The 18,401-nt window shown below is 29.5% G+C and overlaps 2 protein-coding genes across 3 annotated transcripts in view; both read left to right on the top strand.

Annotated features, from left to right (window-relative positions):
* The window catches only part of LOC115985863, a 73,262-nt gene extending 55,266 nt beyond the window's left edge, over positions 1–17,996 (top strand). The window contains exon 2 of the mRNA XM_031108761.1: positions 17,234–17,996. Within this exon, the coding sequence (XP_030964621.1) occupies positions 17,234–17,839 (606 nt within the window). The 3' untranslated portion in view covers positions 17,840–17,996. The remainder of the gene's footprint in view (positions 1–17,233) is intronic.
* Positions 6,323–15,919, top strand: LOC115984257. 2 transcript variants are annotated; one of them, XM_031107222.1, is made up of 3 exons: positions 6,323–6,555; positions 6,694–6,843; positions 15,565–15,919. In XM_031107222.1, coding segments are annotated over exons 1-3 (378 nt in total). In that variant the 5' UTR covers positions 6,323–6,329; the 3' UTR covers positions 15,567–15,919. The 2 variants fall into 2 exon arrangements, 1 of the variants encoding a protein (XP_030963082.1); XR_004090454.1 differs by lacking the exons at positions 6,323–6,555; positions 6,694–6,843 and adding an exon at positions 9,292–9,384.
* Positions 17,997–18,401: the final 405 nt, after the last annotated feature.

Genomic DNA, 18,401 nt, shown 5'->3' with positions numbered 1-18,401 from the left:
TTTGAGGAGAAATTAATGTTACTAATTTATTTATAATATTAGGAGATATATTAAAGCAACAACAAGGTAATCTATCAATTTATTCTCTAATTTATGGAAAAGACAACTTTAGCAAAATATCATATTATCTAAATTCTATGAACTAGTCACTAACCCGTGCTATGCACGGGAACCTATCTATTTGTAACGTAGACTAAAATAATTTTATAAAATCTTAAATGAATTAAGAAAGTACACCATTACATGATTTGCTTTTGTATGATTTCAATTTGTGTTACAATTTAATGAAGAAGCCATGACTTACAAAAAATTTGTCAGACAATTTCAGATACTGCAAAAAATAACTCAAAAATTCAGATTTTAAAACTTCTGAAAGACTAAAAAATATTAAAGAATCAAATAATTTACTGCTTAGAAATTATTGAAACAAAAAAAAAAAAAAAATTTATGAGTAAAAAATAGAAAAATATAAGAAAAAGATTGGATTACATTCAAAAGAATAATCCATGACTATAAGTTTGTACCCTATCATAAAATATCATGTTAGTGGATAATAATAATAATAATAATATCAACGTTTGAGCTTGAATTTATGTTGGACATATTAGAGAGAGAAAGTTTTAATCATTGATAAGTTTGGATTAAACAAAAATAATTTTCTTTAAAAAAAATGATGAGTTTGAGTTTAAGTTAGTCTTGTTAAAGAGATGGAGTTTCACTCCTTATTAAGTTTGGACTAAATAAAAATAATTTTATTTAAATAAAATGATAATTTTATTTAAATAAAATGATAATTTTATTTAAATATTGTGCTAAAGTGGAAAATTATGAGAATTTCGTAAGTTTCGGTTATATATATATATATATATATATATACACTAGTCGCTAACACGTGCGACGCACGGAATAATCATACAAAAATTTTAAATTTTCATTTTGCTTACAGTTATGAGCAATTGGAAATAAAAGTTACAATTTAATAGGAAAAAAAATTCTAATACAAATAATGCATGATAAGTCCAACACCAATAATAATTTGGTATTCTTTGCTATCAGTAATAGTTTGTTAAACCTAAAATTTATGCTAAACATGAAATTAATAATTATTCCCAATACTTTAAAATCATATGCAATAGGAATAATTTAAAAAATAATAATAATAAAGAAATTGTTAATAAACCTAGAGTGGTAGTAATTAAGTTTGCAGTTGTATATCTTAAAATGAGAGTAGGACCTCTATAATAAGTATTGTTAAGTTATTAATTTTTTTTTAGAGATAAGTTATTAATATGTAATAGAAAATAATGTAGATAATATAATATAACTCAACTTATTTAATAATTTCAAAAAAGTATATCAAAACCACTGAAAAGTAAGTGACATGAGGTTTGGAAAGTAGTTGGTAAAAAAAAAGTTTTAAATTCCTTATACTTTTCAAATTGTTCAAGTCCATTCCATTTTTCCATTCTATTTTTTTCTTCTATTTTTTTTCCTTCTCTTCCGTTTTCAAATTCTCTCATGTTTATCATTTTGGAGTTTATTTTATTTTATTTTTTTTGTTTTCTTAACATCTATCATCCATAAAAAAGTTTTAATTTCCTCGTACTTTTCAAATTGCTCAACGGCACAAGTACATTCCGTTTTTCCCTTCTTTTTTTTTTTCTTTTTTTTTTCTAATATTTTTTTCTTCTCCACCTTTTTCAAATTCCCTCATTTTTATCTTTTTGTTATTTTTTTTTTTTTTTTTTTTTTTTTTTTTTTTTTTTTTTTTTTTTTTTTTTTTTTTTTTTTTTGAGATAAACAATAGAATTTTACTTCAATCTTGAATTGCTCTCATCCACACATTTATTTGTTTTACTTTTAGAATGCCTTATCTTTTATTTTCTCAATCCTACACAACTACATGTTATGTTTTTACAAAAAATCTTGAAGAACCATTGTGTTTTCACCGTGCTCCTTTCTTTTTCTTTATTTTATTTTATTTTATTTTGTCAAAATATTTTGTAGAAGCCTTCATCTCAACATTTGATAGATTTCATGGTGGCGATAAGGTGCTATTCAGGTCTCTCTCTCTCTTTTTTTAATTTTTTTTTTTTAATATTTTTAACAATGAATCTTTCAATGTATTTGTTGGTTTGGGGTTTAAGATGGGCGTAATTTGGCAATTTCATTTAGTGGATTTTTTTCCTTAATAGAATCAATTGATTTTTTTTAAAGTCATTAGTTGATGATTTTCACTTATTTCTATGAGTTTTTGATACAAATACTATACTACTTGATATAGCCTATTGTCACCCCTATAATTCACCTGTAGTCTAAATTTGTACCCAATTTTTCTTTACTATACGTATGAGAAAAGGTATCTGACCTTTAAAGTTGATTTGGTGGCGCTTTGCTGGCTGGCATCACCGAAAAGAGAAGTCCGATTGCAAATAAGAGGAAAAGAAAACTTTTCTCAACAGGATATAAATTTTGGAGAGAGGGAAAGAGAGGGGGCAAGAAGTTCGAAGAGAGAGATATAAAAAATATTGTATATTTATAACTACTGCCCAAGAGAGTGAAACGTTGTGTCTAAAGTTATAGACGGTTGGTTATTTTTTTTATAAAGTTTAGCAGGAAAAGAGCCAAAGAAAAAGAAAAAGAAGAAAATAAAAATACAGATAACTAAACAACTACCAAACTAAAAAAATCAAAACGTTTGGCATAAATCACCAAATGAAAAGGCAGTTTTTTGTTTGAGTTCTTAAATGTTAACGTGACATTTATTTATGTAGCCACATGATGCAATAAGAAATGGTCAACAAAAAGTCAAATGTTTCGACTATTAGTTATTATCTTTATATATTAAGAGGATTAGAAAGTTAGTTATTGCTTTTTTTTTGTCAAAAATACCCCTAAAGTAATTAACTAACAACTTAAAAATAGAGATAAAATAGTAAATTGGCAAAAGAAAGTTAGTTATTACTTTTTTTACTGTCAAAAATACCCCTACCTAAAACTTAAAAATGGGGTTAAAATAGTAAATTGAAAAAAATAATAAATTCCTACTTCTACGTTGAAATACCTTCTTACTTCTAATAAACTCCTACTTTTACATTAATTTAAATTCCTACTTCTACTCTCTAACTCCCTATAAAATAAAATCACTCTTTTGTTAGTTTTAAAACTTTTCAAATCTACAAAACTTACCCCACGTGTATATATATATATGTATATATTTTTTTTTTTTGGTGATTCGAAAAAGTAGAAATCCCAAATTATAATAAATGCAAATTATTAATCTTTACCCAAAAAATAGAAAAGCCTCAGGCGCTTGCTCAAAGGCTAGTATAAATTATATAGATATAGATATATAGATTATGAAATACAATTTATAACATATTCACAGAACCAGTTTCGTATGTAGCATAATATATTTAATTGCTGTTCTTCTACTTCTAGTTCCTGAGGAATATGATTATGTGGCTTGGAGCGTCCGTATGAAAGCCTATTTGAAGGCTTGCGATCTTTGGGACATCGTTGAAGCAGCCACCCAACCTCCGAAACTCGAAGATGATGAAATTGCCTTTAATGCTTGGAGCAAGAAGGATGCCATTGCATTCTATTTGATCAGGGAATCGTCCTCTACCTTTTATAGCTCTCCGTTTCTTGCTGGAACTGCCCAAAATGCTTGGGATATCTTGGTAAAATTTTACAATTCAGAAGGTAGCTCCCTCTCTTTTAATTTGTTCTAGTACATAATAGTAGCTATCTCTCTTCTATCTCGTTCTTTTTTTCTTTTCTTTATTATTATTATTATTATTATTATTATTATTATTATTATTATTATTATTGTAGGGACACGATTTAGTACCGAACCAAAACAGTATCGGGTTCGTACGTAAAGGGTCCAGACAATATGATTTTTAGAGCGTGGGTGTAAAGAACTAGGCTAACTATAATCTATCCTCCAAAGACTCAATTTCATGAACGTTCAAGGTTTTTCAGTTGATACTCTGGATATTCCTCCTTAGTGACTAGTACCAATCCTTCTTTCTCTTCTCCCTTTTCTCTCTCTACTTTCCGTCTCTTGTTCTTTTTCTTTCTTTTTTTCTGTCTCGATCCCCCCCTTTTCATGTTCTTCTTTTAGTTTATATATCTCCCTTTGCACTCCATCCTCGCCGCACACGTGTAGGTTGGGTTCGGAGGATTTCTTTCTGTCCCATCTGGCACCTCCTGGAACTTCCTATGGGCAGCTGTAAGGCTGCTTCCCCACTGTTCAGGTATCACCTCCACATTAATGCGGCCAGAGAGTTGGTTGAGAGGTCATTAATGCGGAGGTAGCTGTAGCTTCAGATTTTTGTTTGCCTTATCTCTTTCATCTTTAGTCGGCTACTCTACCCTTTGAGATGACTGAATTCTGAGATCTGATCGCAACGAGACCACGTCCTGATCGTCCTCGGACGCGATCGTCCTCGGACGCGTTCTGCCGAGGACCATGGTGTCCTCGGACGGGTATATGGCCTCCGATGGGCCACTGGCCCAACAATCCTGAACCCATTCTGAATTCTATGGGCCTATTAATCGAACGATCCCCACATTATATTATTATTATATTATTTATTTTTTTTTTTTAATAGAAAATCTCTCTTCTATCTCTTGAAAATGAACATGCTCAAACATTCTAATTAGGCTTAATCGCGCAAGACAATAACAACTTATATTAAAAATTTAAATTTATTAATAAAATCATTTTATTTTTTTTGTGAACAATAAAATCCGCCAAAAGAGAAAGATAATAAGTGATTTTTTTCTTTAAAAAAAAAAAAAGGATAAGTGAATCTTTTAAAAGTGGATTTTTTTTTTTTTTTTTTTTGAGAAGAAGAAAAGTGAATCTTTTGAATGGAAAGGATGTGTACATAAATGGAAAGATGATAGTTATAATTATGAGTTATTCTAGGTGGAGTTTTGATTTATTTATTTAATAAATATAGTAGAATTTGAATTTATGACGTCCGTTTTTGATAATCATACTTTGGGTATGGCTTGTGTTAAGTGGTCATTGGTCACTGGACATGTTAGGATATGGACACATGTCCTATCTTGGACACGTGTCTGCATAGCAACATGTCCAGTGGCCAATGGTTACTGAACACAAGCTCCACCCTCACACTATATCATCAGGTTTATACATTAATTGTTTTTAGTGTATGCATAATTTCAGTCTATGTCTTTTATTAAAGTTTGAGAGAACACATAGTACCAAGAATAATCCGTGTCATAATATTTGGGTAACTCTAGAGACAATATCACCAAGTCTTTTTCACTCTCTTTTTAATAATTATTTTTATTTTGAATTTTGAGCAAGCATCATGGCGTTCTTAATAGGACATCCTAAAATGAAAAAATTAATTTTCTTTTTAAATATAGTAATATAACTGCAATCTTATTATAATCCTCACAAAACGATAGCTATGTCACTTTCTTTGTTATCAATAAGAAATTAGAAAGTGAAGTCTAGTCTTTCGATAGACTCCACCCATGAGACACCTCAAAAATTCTATGAACTAAGTATGGTAGATTAAACCTATGCTATGATCTCTAAATTTACGCTTTTCCCTAGACCAATATACTCATCACTTAAGTACCCACTTGGGGGTGATCTTTGATGTGACCTTGATTGTTGTCAATAAAAACTATATCTTAACATCAAGAGTCTTGTAACTAAATTGAAATCTCCTAATATTTCTAACCATGATATTCAAAATTTACAACCCCCTCTTTCCAAGTCCCAACCATGGATTTTTTTTTTTTTTTTTTTTTTTTTAAAGTTATATCTTCACTTAATTTGCACTGTATGTATTTTGGGTGGAGTTTAGGGTATAACCCTCGTGCAAATAAGATTATTCTTTTAGTGCTATTTTTTTTTTCTTTTTTTTATAATTCGATAGTTGTGAGGTTTGATCTGTAACTATTTTTATTGAAAACATCAAGAGGTATAAGTTGAAATCTTGATAAAAAATCTTGTAATTGCTATTAGATACTCTAAATCTTTTGTTAAAAACTTTGCAGGGAGAGAGAACAGTGAACTCCGTAAGTATGTATTATTTAAGCAGTATCTTCGTGACGGTAATTGGGCCGCAGCAAATCAGTTCATTACTTCCAATCCGGGAGCAGAGAGTGCAATAATTTCAAATACAAGAAGTACAGCTTTACACATTGCTATCGTTGCTGGACATCTGCATATTGTGAGGGAGTTGGTAAACATATTGCCCACAGACAAATTAAGAATGACGGATAAAGATGGTAATACGGTTCTTGGTTGCTGTGCTCTTTTTGGAAACACAGAGATGGCAAAATGCATAGTTGAAAAGTGTCCAATGTTACTTAGCATTGGAAACGGAAACAAATTTGACAAACTCATTCCAGTCGTGATGGCTCTTACGCGTAACTCCAATTCAATAGCTACGGCTCAATATCTCTATTCTGTAACTCCTCCAGGAAGTCTAAGTCCTGGAAAGGGCAGTATAAATGGTGCTACGTTTGTTACTCGATGCATTTATTCAAAAGAATTTGGTAAGTAGTTTAATTAGATTTGACTATACACTCGTTATTATTATTACTATTATTTGACAATAAATCATTATTTCTATGCTTTCAAATATTAGCTTTGATTCCCTTTTAATTAGTTCCTTCTGTTTGCGACATCAATAGATATGGCTTTGGATGTGCTGGAAAAATTCCCTACTTTGGTGACTGCTTTAGATATCGAGGAGGAGTCCCCTGTGCTGGCATTAGCTATCATGTCTTTTCCATATACGAGTGAAAATCAGCTCATATCTTGGAAACGATGGATCTATAACTGTGAGTCCCACTCTCTTTTATCTACTGCCTATTAAATTATTTTGCTATTTGGCACACACCTTGGATGGATTTATTTATTTATTTTTATTTTTTTTTGAAAATGATGGATTTAATTTATAATATTAATTGCAGCACTAAACAATATTGCGAAGAGAACAAATTAGGATTTTATGTCATACATAAAATAAAATAAAAAGAATAAAATATATCATTTAAAACTAAATTAAAAAATTCAAATTCAAACTAACATATATTCACTATATATTAAAAAAAGTATAAATAAAATAAAAGTACAAAAAATAAATGTTCCTAATACATTTCTATTTATTCTTTTTAAAATATGGAATTTGGCATTTTTTAAATTCTGAAAATGATCTATAATGAGTCTTATTAGAAAATTATCATTCATTTTCCTTAAAATTTTTGTTTTAATAATATTTATGACCGAAAGGTCATATGCTACGAAGTTTACTTTTCCATAATCTACCAATTAAATAAATGATATACATTATCTTATTATATTTCCAATATTTACCTAACTAACCAAAAACTAATTAGTGTTGAGAAATAAAACTTTAAAATATAATAGCCAAGCCTAAACAAAAATTTGAAACCACTGATCCTCAATCCTCAATTGCTCAACATTATGTTTTACAACTAGTTTCTAACATGTACAATGCATAGGAAAGCTTAGCAATACATATTTCATTCATAAGTATTAAAATCATATTCTATACATATTCGATTATATGTATATAAATATATGAAGTTAATTCTACTTTGTTGCATATCAAAGTTCCAAGAAGTCTAAATTTCTATTAAGATTATAATTTTGTTAAGCGTAAATTATTTTAATTATTTATCTTTTTTATTTTCATGTTTGACGAAATATTCAATTTTATAGTTTTGTGTTAATTGAAACCACAATGTGAAATGATAGTTTATACAATAAAAATTATGTCTTGTAATTTGCAATCACACCAAATGAATGGCCTTGCCCTTTGACGGTCGATCCTTTTACCCTTTATTTTATACATGTAAAAGTTTTTATCCTTACAAATAGAAGAGCTCTTGCCACATAGTAGATATATTAAAATTATTATGTGAATTGTTATAAACAATGTTTAGCTACAAAACTTGTTATAGTTTAAGACTTCAACTTTACAAAATAAAATAAATGTTATTACATATTTTGAAGATCTAATTGTTGAATTGCATGTAGATACATGCTCTTAATACACATGTCAAATTTTGTATCAATCAGAGATTATTTACCATATTATCTATAAACTTATATATTATACATAATTTTAAACTACAAAAAATTGTAATTTAAAAAAATTATTGATAACATAGTTATTAATCTTAATTTTTTTTAGAAATTTTGTAATCATAGAGGATATAAGAAAAAGATGTAATCAAATGGTGGATTTTTCAAAATTCAGCTCCAATTAGTAAGTTTGTAGGCTGAGGCTACAAACCCATTTTCTACCTAAACTTTGTTCAAATGTTATTTCAAAATGTGTTTCTGCTCAACATCAGTACTGGGTGAAAGTTTTCATTTAATGGGTAATGAAGGTGCATGGCTAGTTTGTTGGGAAATATTATTAAGGACAGTATTGTAATTTCACCATGTGGAAGGTTAAAATGGACAATTTATTGAATTAGGATCATGTGACTTGGACATGCAATTTTTAAAATATGGAGTGGTGATTGCTTTGCAAGTTTTAGTATATTGGAGTGCAAAGTAGTGCAATAACCCTCATAAATTTAGGATGAATTAGTACAATTAATCCTATTTTAAAATATAGGGTAAAATACTATTTTGGTCCCTAAATTTTACAAAAAGATTTTTGGTCCCTAAACTTTAAAAAGTTTTTTTTTTTCATTTTTAAATTTTGTAAAGAATTTTTTCAATAGTTTACAGACAAAAATAGGGACAAAAAAAAGAACTTTTTTAATAGTTTAGGGATGGAAAAAAAACTCTTGGTAAAGTTTAAGGACATGAATAAAAAAATTTCAATAATTTAAAGACGAAAGATGAACTTTTCAATAGTTTAGGGATAAAAAAAGAATTTCTTAAATTTTAGGAATGAAAAACAAACTTTTGATAAAATTAAAAGACCAAAATAGTATTTTACCATAAAATATATTTAGCAAATACAAAATCCAAATTATTCACAATTTGTTTAATGTTAAGTTGCTTTAGATTAGTGGATTTTAATTGTTTTCAACTAAAATATAACAGTCGATTGCTTCTTATTATATCTCTTTAAGTTTTTTTAAAAAAAATTAAAAATAAATATTATAGTGCCGACAAGGTTACGTAATAACTTTGAAATAGTCATAAAATTAAAATTAAAAATTTTCACTTGTACTATTATTATATATATTTATATATACACTTATTACTCAAGATTCATTGGTCAATTCTGCTGAAAGGTATACGCATTCCCGGGGTTGATGACATCAATCAAATTCCTATAAGCATCCAAAAACCAGAAAAGGGAAAAAGTACTCAAGTAAGAAATATCGAATTAGGTATGTTCCCCTCTACACTCTCCTTTCTTAAGAATTTTATTTTGTCACAATGAAAGTCATATTTTTGTGCAAATTTATTTTTCTTTTCAACAAAATTTAGAGACAGCAAAATTTCAATACATTTTCATAATATTCTTATTTCATTTTATTAATTTGGACTTATGATGGTTTGACATATCATTTATTGTTAGAATATTGTGAGATATTGTAATGGCCGTAAAATAACTTCTTCTTCTTTTTTTTCTCACACGGTAATGGTAAAATGATATTTAAAATATTTTTTGGTTGCTGGCAACAAAAATGGAGAAACTAATTTGGTTTTTATATATACTTGATTAATCTGTAGGACGTTGTTTGAAAATAAGAGAAAAGAGAAAGAAGAAATATAAAATCAAACAGAAAAGGCATAAGCTAAGATGTTAAAATTAAAGAAGGGAAAGAAAAAAAGTTAAGAATTTGAACTACTTTTTTTGGTGATATTTAATATCTCAGGACAAATGTCTTGTTCAGAATTTATGTGATATTCTTATTTATTTTAAAATTTTCTTTTAATAAGGACTTTTACTTACTAAATAATGAAAGTAGGAATTAGAAAAAAGGAGTATAAAGCAAAAACGGGAAAGATAAAATTTTGTACAATGTTGAGAAGAAGGTGGTAGAAAGCCACAAACTAGCAAAAGGACATATAAATATGCAAGTTGATGAGAAAACTTGACTTACTGATGAGTTGGTGGAGTTGGACTTTCTGGACGGATTTCATATTAGTTCAAATTGTGAGTTTAGTTATTTGTCCATCTAGAAACAAAACCAAAAGACAAACTACTTGGTTAGGTTCTAAATATTTAGATATAAATGTTTAGGTTTTAAATACTTTGTATGTTGGCAAATTGAGAACAATAACTTGTTTAGGATTAGATCTTAGGGTCTATGAAGTGTTTTAGACATTATTCAAGGTAATACAAGTCAAGAATCAAGAACGTACACTCTGTAAAAAGTTGAATTGAAAAACTAAAGAGCTTGATCGATCGAAGGAAAGGCTCGATCGATCAAGATGCGACTTTGTAGAATTTTAAATAAGACCCAATAGCTTGCAAAACGATTAGGGTTTGAATCCAACTTTACTAGGTATATAAGGAAAATCCTAATACACGTTTTTCTAGATTTGAGAGTTACTACTCTTGTAAGATCTGTGAGGTTATTGTACCTTCTAACTCTTTCAAGCACCTACCGAAGATCACACGCATATTGCTAGTACTAGTGGAGTAAAATTGTAGTCAAGTTTCGGCCATCAAGCATACTGAAGATCAAGACATGAATTGGAGGCTCATGTTGGAGCAAGTTCACATCAAAGAAGTTTGAGAGGTTCATAGCTCAATTTGGTAACTATGTTAGCTTTACTATGAATTGGTATTCTTGAACTGTAAATCTCAATTTGATATAGTGGATTGTTCTCTTGGGATAGTTCCCCCCAGGTTTTTACCTTGAAACTAGTTTGTTTCATTGGTTTTCCTGAGTCATCATTTCTTGTGTTATTTAGATTTTCACTGTGTATGTTGATTGTGATAAACGTTTAACCTAGATCTGGATAATTAATCTAAGTGAAAACTTGATTCAAAATAAATTAGGTTAAACACTGTGTTTTTCTACGGGTCTAAAACTAACACTACTTAAAAGAAGATAGCTTTTTTCTTTTAACATAAAGAACAAGATATAAAAACTTCAACAAAGACCTATAAAACCAAAGGGGATAAAATACTCTTTAACTCTCTATCATCACTAGCATATATTTTGGGTTAGAGTCTTAAAGGTATATTAATCATATAGGTCCAAACCCAATCCTATTTGTGTGCAAGTAAAGTCTCTATTAATCATAGTTAGTGTTTTATTAGTTTAGAATTTAGTCTACTATAAATATCCTTGTTGGGTTCATTATAATACTAGATTTGTGCTTTACTCTTATAATAAATATGTAGCCCTTAAAGATTTCCTTCATGGATGTAGGCTATTAAGCTAAACCACGTAACCTTGTGTTCTTGTGTTTATTTCATACTTTTTGTTTCGCATCTATTTTAGCATGTTGGGTTGTAAATTGAACTTGGTTAATTGATTCAATTATCCAAGATGATTAATTACTCAGATTTTATGCAAATAATGTAAAGGCACAAACAAATCACAAATCTAATCTAGAGTGTAGCAAAAACTAAATTTGACATAGTGATTTGTTGACTAATGGAGAAAACTTTCACAAGGCAAAAACCCTACCAAATGAATTTTAAGTCACCATTCCCAAGAATCCACTAATAAAAACAAGTGGTTACAAATATAAGAAATCTTGCTACTACTCTGGCCTATATGAAAATACCAACCTACAATTAAACCTTTGCTCTAATTTCCAATTGGACTTGATCTTATAGAAGATTTCTTCCTTTTGAACAAATCTTCAATTTGTGACTAACTGTTTTGCACAAATCCTACCATGTGACTAACTCCACGCCAAACCTTTTAATGGTTGCCGTTGATTTGCAACAGCTTCACAAAAAAACACTAATAAGATTTTCAGTTGTTGATGTCAGATGCTTTGCTTTGCACAGAACCCAAAGGCACATAAGAGTCGCAGCAAGATCTCTTTATTCTTTTTTTTTCCTAAACTCATAAGTTCAAAAGGTGGAGGCTAGGGTTTTAAATAAGAAAACTTTATGAAGCATTATGGTTTTGGTTTTCTTTTTCTATCACCTTATTGAAATAGGAGTTTAATGGGTCTTTTAAATGGACTCTCATATTCTTATTAGGTTTACACAAACCCATAAGCAAATAGCTTCTTAGAATAAAATGTTCTAGGCTATATTCTGAAATTTCGTTAGCTTGATAGATCGAGACAAGTGTCGAAGTTAAATCTCGATTGATCAAAGGTATTGGACTAGGCATCGGGACCTATAGATTCAACTTTTCTTGAGCAATTTCATGAGTATTCTTCATGTTTTCAGCTATACCACTTGCTATACTTCTTCAAGTACTTCATGATGATCTTAAACCCACTTAGATCCACTCAATTATAAGAAAAGTGTGTTTTGTCATATAATATGCCAACTACATAAAACTATGACCCTAACATAGCATTTTTAACAATTTGTTAAGAAAATATAGGAGCACAACATACCTTATGAGGAATCAAAATAAAAGGAAGAAGCCTTGCAAAAAAAAAATGGAGTGTTTGTGTCTGAGAGGAAGGAGAGCTACACCTCTTCCCTTGCTGCTCTCTGTCTTCTTCCATATTCGGCCAAAAGGCCCAAAACCACACATTTGAGTCACGCAAAACACAAGAAAATGGTGTATATATATGGGTCAGAGAGTAACGAGTATATTGGTTTGAATGGGCTAAACCAATACTTCAACAAGTAGAGAATATGGACCTTTCCACTGTGAGAACTAAGATTGCAAGCACATTCCATTAAAAGCTGACTATAATTAAACAAAATAGATGATAATAAATACATTAAAATGACCCAAATTATCAATATGTGGTGATCACTATTTACTATTGGGTCTTTTAATAAATGCTTACTAAAATACACTCAAACTAATCCTTATTTTATGAAATACGTAAAAGTAATCAATGACTATGCCAACTCACAAGTCACAACATAAAAAATGCCAACAAAACATTTGGTTCACAAGTAGACTCTGCTTTAGAAGGTAGAATTTATTTTAGAAAACTTTTAAAACTTTTTATTTTTTTTTTAATTTTTAATTTTTTTTTTTAATTTAGAGCTTATAGAAAACTCTTAAATCTCTTCTTATGGTATATGGAATGAATACAAATCCTATATGCTACATTTTGTGTTTCACTTTATGTTCTACCAATTACAACTTGTCATAAGGTTTTTTTTTTTTTTTTTTTTTTTCATTTTAAATTTTGGCTTTATTTATTTAATTTAGAGCTTATAGAAAACTCTTAAATCTCTTCTTATGGTATATGGAATGAATCCAACTATGCTACATTTTGTGTTTCACTTTATGTTCCACCAATCACAACTTATCATAAATTTATTTTTATTTTTTTTCATTTTAAATTTTGGCTATTTTATAGGGAAAATTAAACAAATACATAGCAAATTGTGATTAGTGGAATATAAAGTAGAACAAAAAAAATAGTACAGAAGATTTTTATTCATATGGAATATGTTTTTTTTTCTTTTTTTTTTCTTTTCTTTTCTTTTGATAAGCCCTCTGGAATATGTAATTCATAGGAATTTGTTGGGTGTTGCTGACTATTACATATATACATTAATTTTATTTTTATTTTTTAAAATAGAAACAAAAAGCCTATGAGTAATTTTACAACTACAAATTGTTTTACAATATTTTCAGAAACTTTTGATGTAGCCAATCCTTACTAGTTCTCATCATGAGCTCACCACCGACATCACTATTTCACTTACTGATAACAACTCACCACATCAATAATTTGTAAAAAATATTATAAAATAATTTGCATTTCTAGTATTTTCGAAAACGCTATTAGCCGCATACATTATTCTGCTGCCCACAAATCTCATAGTCACCAAACTATGCTAAAGACTTTTGGAAAATTCATCATATATACTTATCACTCTTCTCCTATGTTTGATTTCTTATTTTCTTTATGTTAGAATATTAGCTCAAGATTCGAGATCCACTTGGACTAAACCCTGTCGTACTTTGCACTAGTAAGTTAGGTAGTTAACCTAAGTTAAGAGCTTATATGGAGACGATTCCTGTACAGTTATTGACACAAAATAGACGGGACTTTCACAATTTTCTAACTACTTTGAAATTTGGAAATGTAAAAAACTGATATTACATTTGATAGTAAATTCCCGCATCAAAAACTAGTGCAATGTGAGAGTTTAATATCAATGGATGGTTTACCAAATTTTGTGGTTAAAGATGGTTTCGAACATATATATTAAAGGTCTCATTAAGTATTGGCCTTCCCATTATCAAATGGTGTGAAAGCTTCATGATTGATCTTGGAAAGAAAATCCCGTTAAAGGTGTTTCTCATGGTTGATCTTAGATAGAGGAAGAAAGGTGTTTCTCATGGTTGATCTTAAATACTTTATTGTTTGTCTTTAATATAATTGATAATACCAAAAATCGTCAGTTGGGTTACTCGCTCAAATTTAAAGTTTTTGACGATTTTTTAGGAATTGCAAGAAAAAGAAAGTTGATCAAAGAGACTATTAAAGTATGCCCGCTTCTAATGTTTAAGTTAGTGTCAATTAATTTATTTTGTTTGTAGATAGTATTTTGTGGTTTTTTTAGTCGTGCTTTAGCAAATTGAGATAGGTGATTCCTTTTATAGGTGGCCTAGGTTGTTAGAAATTAATCACAAAGAAGAAGCTAGAAGAGAGGAAAGACAAGAAAGAAGAAACGACAGTAGTTTAAGTAATCATTTCGATTAAGCTACAAGTAATTTAATTTATTTTGTAAGTGTGCTGGTCACGTGGCTTAAAGTATACAGCTGTAAATAAACAGAGTGCTGAATCTAATAAGATGAAGTTATTTATTCCATCATTTCACACTTTTCTGTTACAGATAGTCCTTATATTATAAGGGCTTTGAGTAACATAATTATTTAGTAGTTTTTTTTAAACAGTTTCAACTTATGACATCCACACACCAATTGTTCTTTGGTATAGACGGGGATTGAACTCTAGATCTATCATTCATTCATTAGAGACATATCATTCATCCATCAGAGACTTTACTAGTTAAGCTAACTAGAACCGACAATTATTTAATAGATTGAATGTGTTTAAATGGTTACATCTTTTATTTTATTTTATTTTATTTTTTATATATATCCTGCCACTAACACAAGGTTGTCTATTATGGTGGACTACCTAATGATTTTTCTATACTCATCAATAATAGTGTATTTTTATCTTTTAAGTAAGTAAATTTTATTAATTAAATTATAATTATTTGTTTTTTTCACTTTGAAGAACTTATTATTTGTTTCGAATCTCTTTTTTTTTTTTTTAAAGTGTAATCTCTTTCAACTTTTGGTTACAATATATTCAATCAATTAATTCCGTATATTTGATTATTAGTGATTGATTGTGTTAAAAAGTTTATTTTTACTTCTTTTTTTTTTCCTCATCTAGCTGACTGATCATTGTTTTTATTATTGACTCAGGAATCAGACAAACATATGATTATGAATCGAAGCACCAATACAAAAAACTTCTACTTCGCATGTGCCAAGAGTTACAGTGTTCAAGTGATAAACAACTAGAAAAGGGTCTTGTTTACGAGGCCATCATCAAAGCAACCAAGAAAGGGATGGTTGAGTTTGTTACTGCTATTTGGAGCGCATGTCCTGAACTTGTGTGGGCTGAGGAAGAGTTCACAGGGAGAAACCCATTTATGTGCGCCGTTCTATACCGTCAGTATGAAATATTTCGTCTTCTGTACTGTTTTAGTTTGAAGGACTCAATATTAGCGGCAACAGATGACGAAGGAAATAACATATTACACATGGCGGCGATGACAGAACCTTATCTCTTCCACATTACCTCCTATTTAAAATTACATGTGTGGGATCTCACCTATTAAAATGGAGTTTGAACCCACACATGAAGAGGCATGTTAAAAGTATGGGGTTAAATAAATAAATTACCATATTTTAATATAATTTAAGTTTTTAGAACAGTTGGTAATTTAACATTAATTACATTTTCTTTTTATATCCTTCATTCTTGAAAAGTTTCTAAAAAATCAAAAACTAATAATTATCATAGTCATGCAAATGAATCATCTTCATATATATGTGGTGAAGAATTGATAGTGTTGGCGTCGCAAAGATTGTGTACGGTGCTGAACCCATAAGCCACACTTTGACTTAAGGTTAATATAATCTTAATTACTTTAGATCTACTGTTGGAGTTCATTGATTCATTCCTTTTGAATGTCATAATGGTGTAGAGATGTTAGATTCCATCTGGAAAGCCTTCGTGAAAGGTGAAACAATATATGAAAGCATATAAACTACATGCAAAGATCAAATTAATATTAAAGCATGTGTGGAAGATTTCATATCAACAATCAAAGATGTGACTGGGTGCAAGCCGTTTCAATCTTAGTCAATGCAAAGAAGATTATACATCCGTATTCATCTAGCCATGTTTTCCACGAGTGAGGCAAGATGAATAAGAAACCTGTTCATTTGTCTTGTGTCTTAGAAAATGATTAGATGGAAATTATTGATAGGGCTTCCAAAAGATCTAAAGGAAAGATTATTGGCTTAAACTGGAAGAAAAATTGTGGGTGGTTATTATTGGTCACTGTCTTTATAGAAGTGTAAGATCTTTAAGTAATGGTAGTCATTTAATGTGTTGAATATGCATGAAAAGTTACATTTTTTTTCTTTGATGGCTTGCCAGTGCCTTCAGGTTGCCCATTAAATGACCTTAATTACTGATTTTTTCGTACTCATTATATAGTAACTAAGGCTGTGGAGGTGTCTTGAACCTATGTGAGGATATGGAAGTCCAGTATCAAGTCTTTTGTATTGACTTTTATCAATTTTATCTTTTAGTTTAGCTTAGTTCCCATTTCATCTATCTCTTTATCTTTAGGTGGCCCTAATTCTCCCTTGTTCCATCTTTCACCCGCGTCAATTATGACCATCAAGCAATATAAAAATTTTACTCCTATAAATCTTTCATTCAAGTTATATTGAGCCATAGATATTGATTCTTTAAATTAGGGATATGAAACACGCAAAATTACAAGGTGTTCAATATTTATTTATATATTAAACTATTTTGTGATGTGAGTTTTTTTTTTTTTTTTAATAAACACAGGAAGTGAAGAGCATTGTCAGTCCTTCCTTAATAGAAGCTGAAAACGACGATGGTTTTACACCTCAAGATTTGTTTGTAGAGAACCATAAGGGCTTGGTTGATCAGGCAAAAAATTGGATCAATGAGACAACCTCTTCTTGCACAGTGCCAGCTATTTTAATTGTTATTACTATGTTTGCAGCAGCAATTACAGTTCGAGGTGGTAACAATCAAAATACTAGCTTGCCAATGTTCTTAAAGGATAAGGTGTTTATGCTCTTTATGCTATCCAATGCACTGTTCCTAGTTTCTGCCACAACATCACTATTAGTGTTTCATACAATCACATCACGTAATTTAGAGGAAGATTTACTCATATCCTTACCCCAAAAAATGATAATAGGCCTTTCATCTCTTATCTTTTCCATAGCACCCATGATGGTCAACTTTTGTACCTCACTTTCCATTATTCTAGACGGAAATTTATGGGTGGTCATTCCTATCATTTGTCTTGTTACTGTTTCTGTCATCCTATTCGCATGGAAACAAGTTCACCTTCTTCTTGCCATGGTCGCTTCAACTTATAGACCAAGAATCTTCGACAGGAATGTGAAGCCTTGGATGTAAGCTATTTCATTGTGCGTACTGTTCCTTTAATAATTGTAGGGCCAAAAACTAAGCTCTTTTTTTTCTTAGAAAGATAACTGATGAACTTTCAGTTTGTGATTGATATCATGTGTTTTTTTTCTCCCAATTTAGACCTTTTGTCTTTAAATCAAATAAATCGTAACTCCATTATATATTTTCGGTTTTTATTATCTAAATTCATTTTCTAATTTTGTTTTTGTTTTTTTTTTGTTTTGTTTTTTGGTGCAAGGATAGTATAATGCCTGATCCAAAAAATCACATATGTAATCTTTATCTCTTTTTTGGGAAAAGTTTGCAATGTAAATATCGAATTTAGATCTTTACCTTTTGAAGCAAAAGAAGTCTAGTAATTAAGTCTATATTAAAAGAGAGGTCTAGTTAAGTCTGGTAAGAGACTTTTCTACCATGGATAATAAGGAAAGCTATTTGAGGACAAACTATTCAATATTATATAATTTGTGTCTGAATTCCAAGTTTTGATGAAATTCAGCAATATATCGTTGTATATATAAAAAAATAGAAGTTAAATTTAATAGGTAAA

The sequence above is a fragment of the Quercus lobata genome, chromosome 4 (genome assembly GCF_001633185.2).
Source record: "Quercus lobata isolate SW786 chromosome 4, ValleyOak3.0 Primary Assembly, whole genome shotgun sequence".
Classification (NCBI taxonomy): Eukaryota; Viridiplantae; Streptophyta; class Magnoliopsida; order Fagales; family Fagaceae; genus Quercus; species Quercus lobata.
Note: the sequence above shows the minus strand (reverse complement) of the source record. Positions and strands in the feature narration are given on the sequence as shown.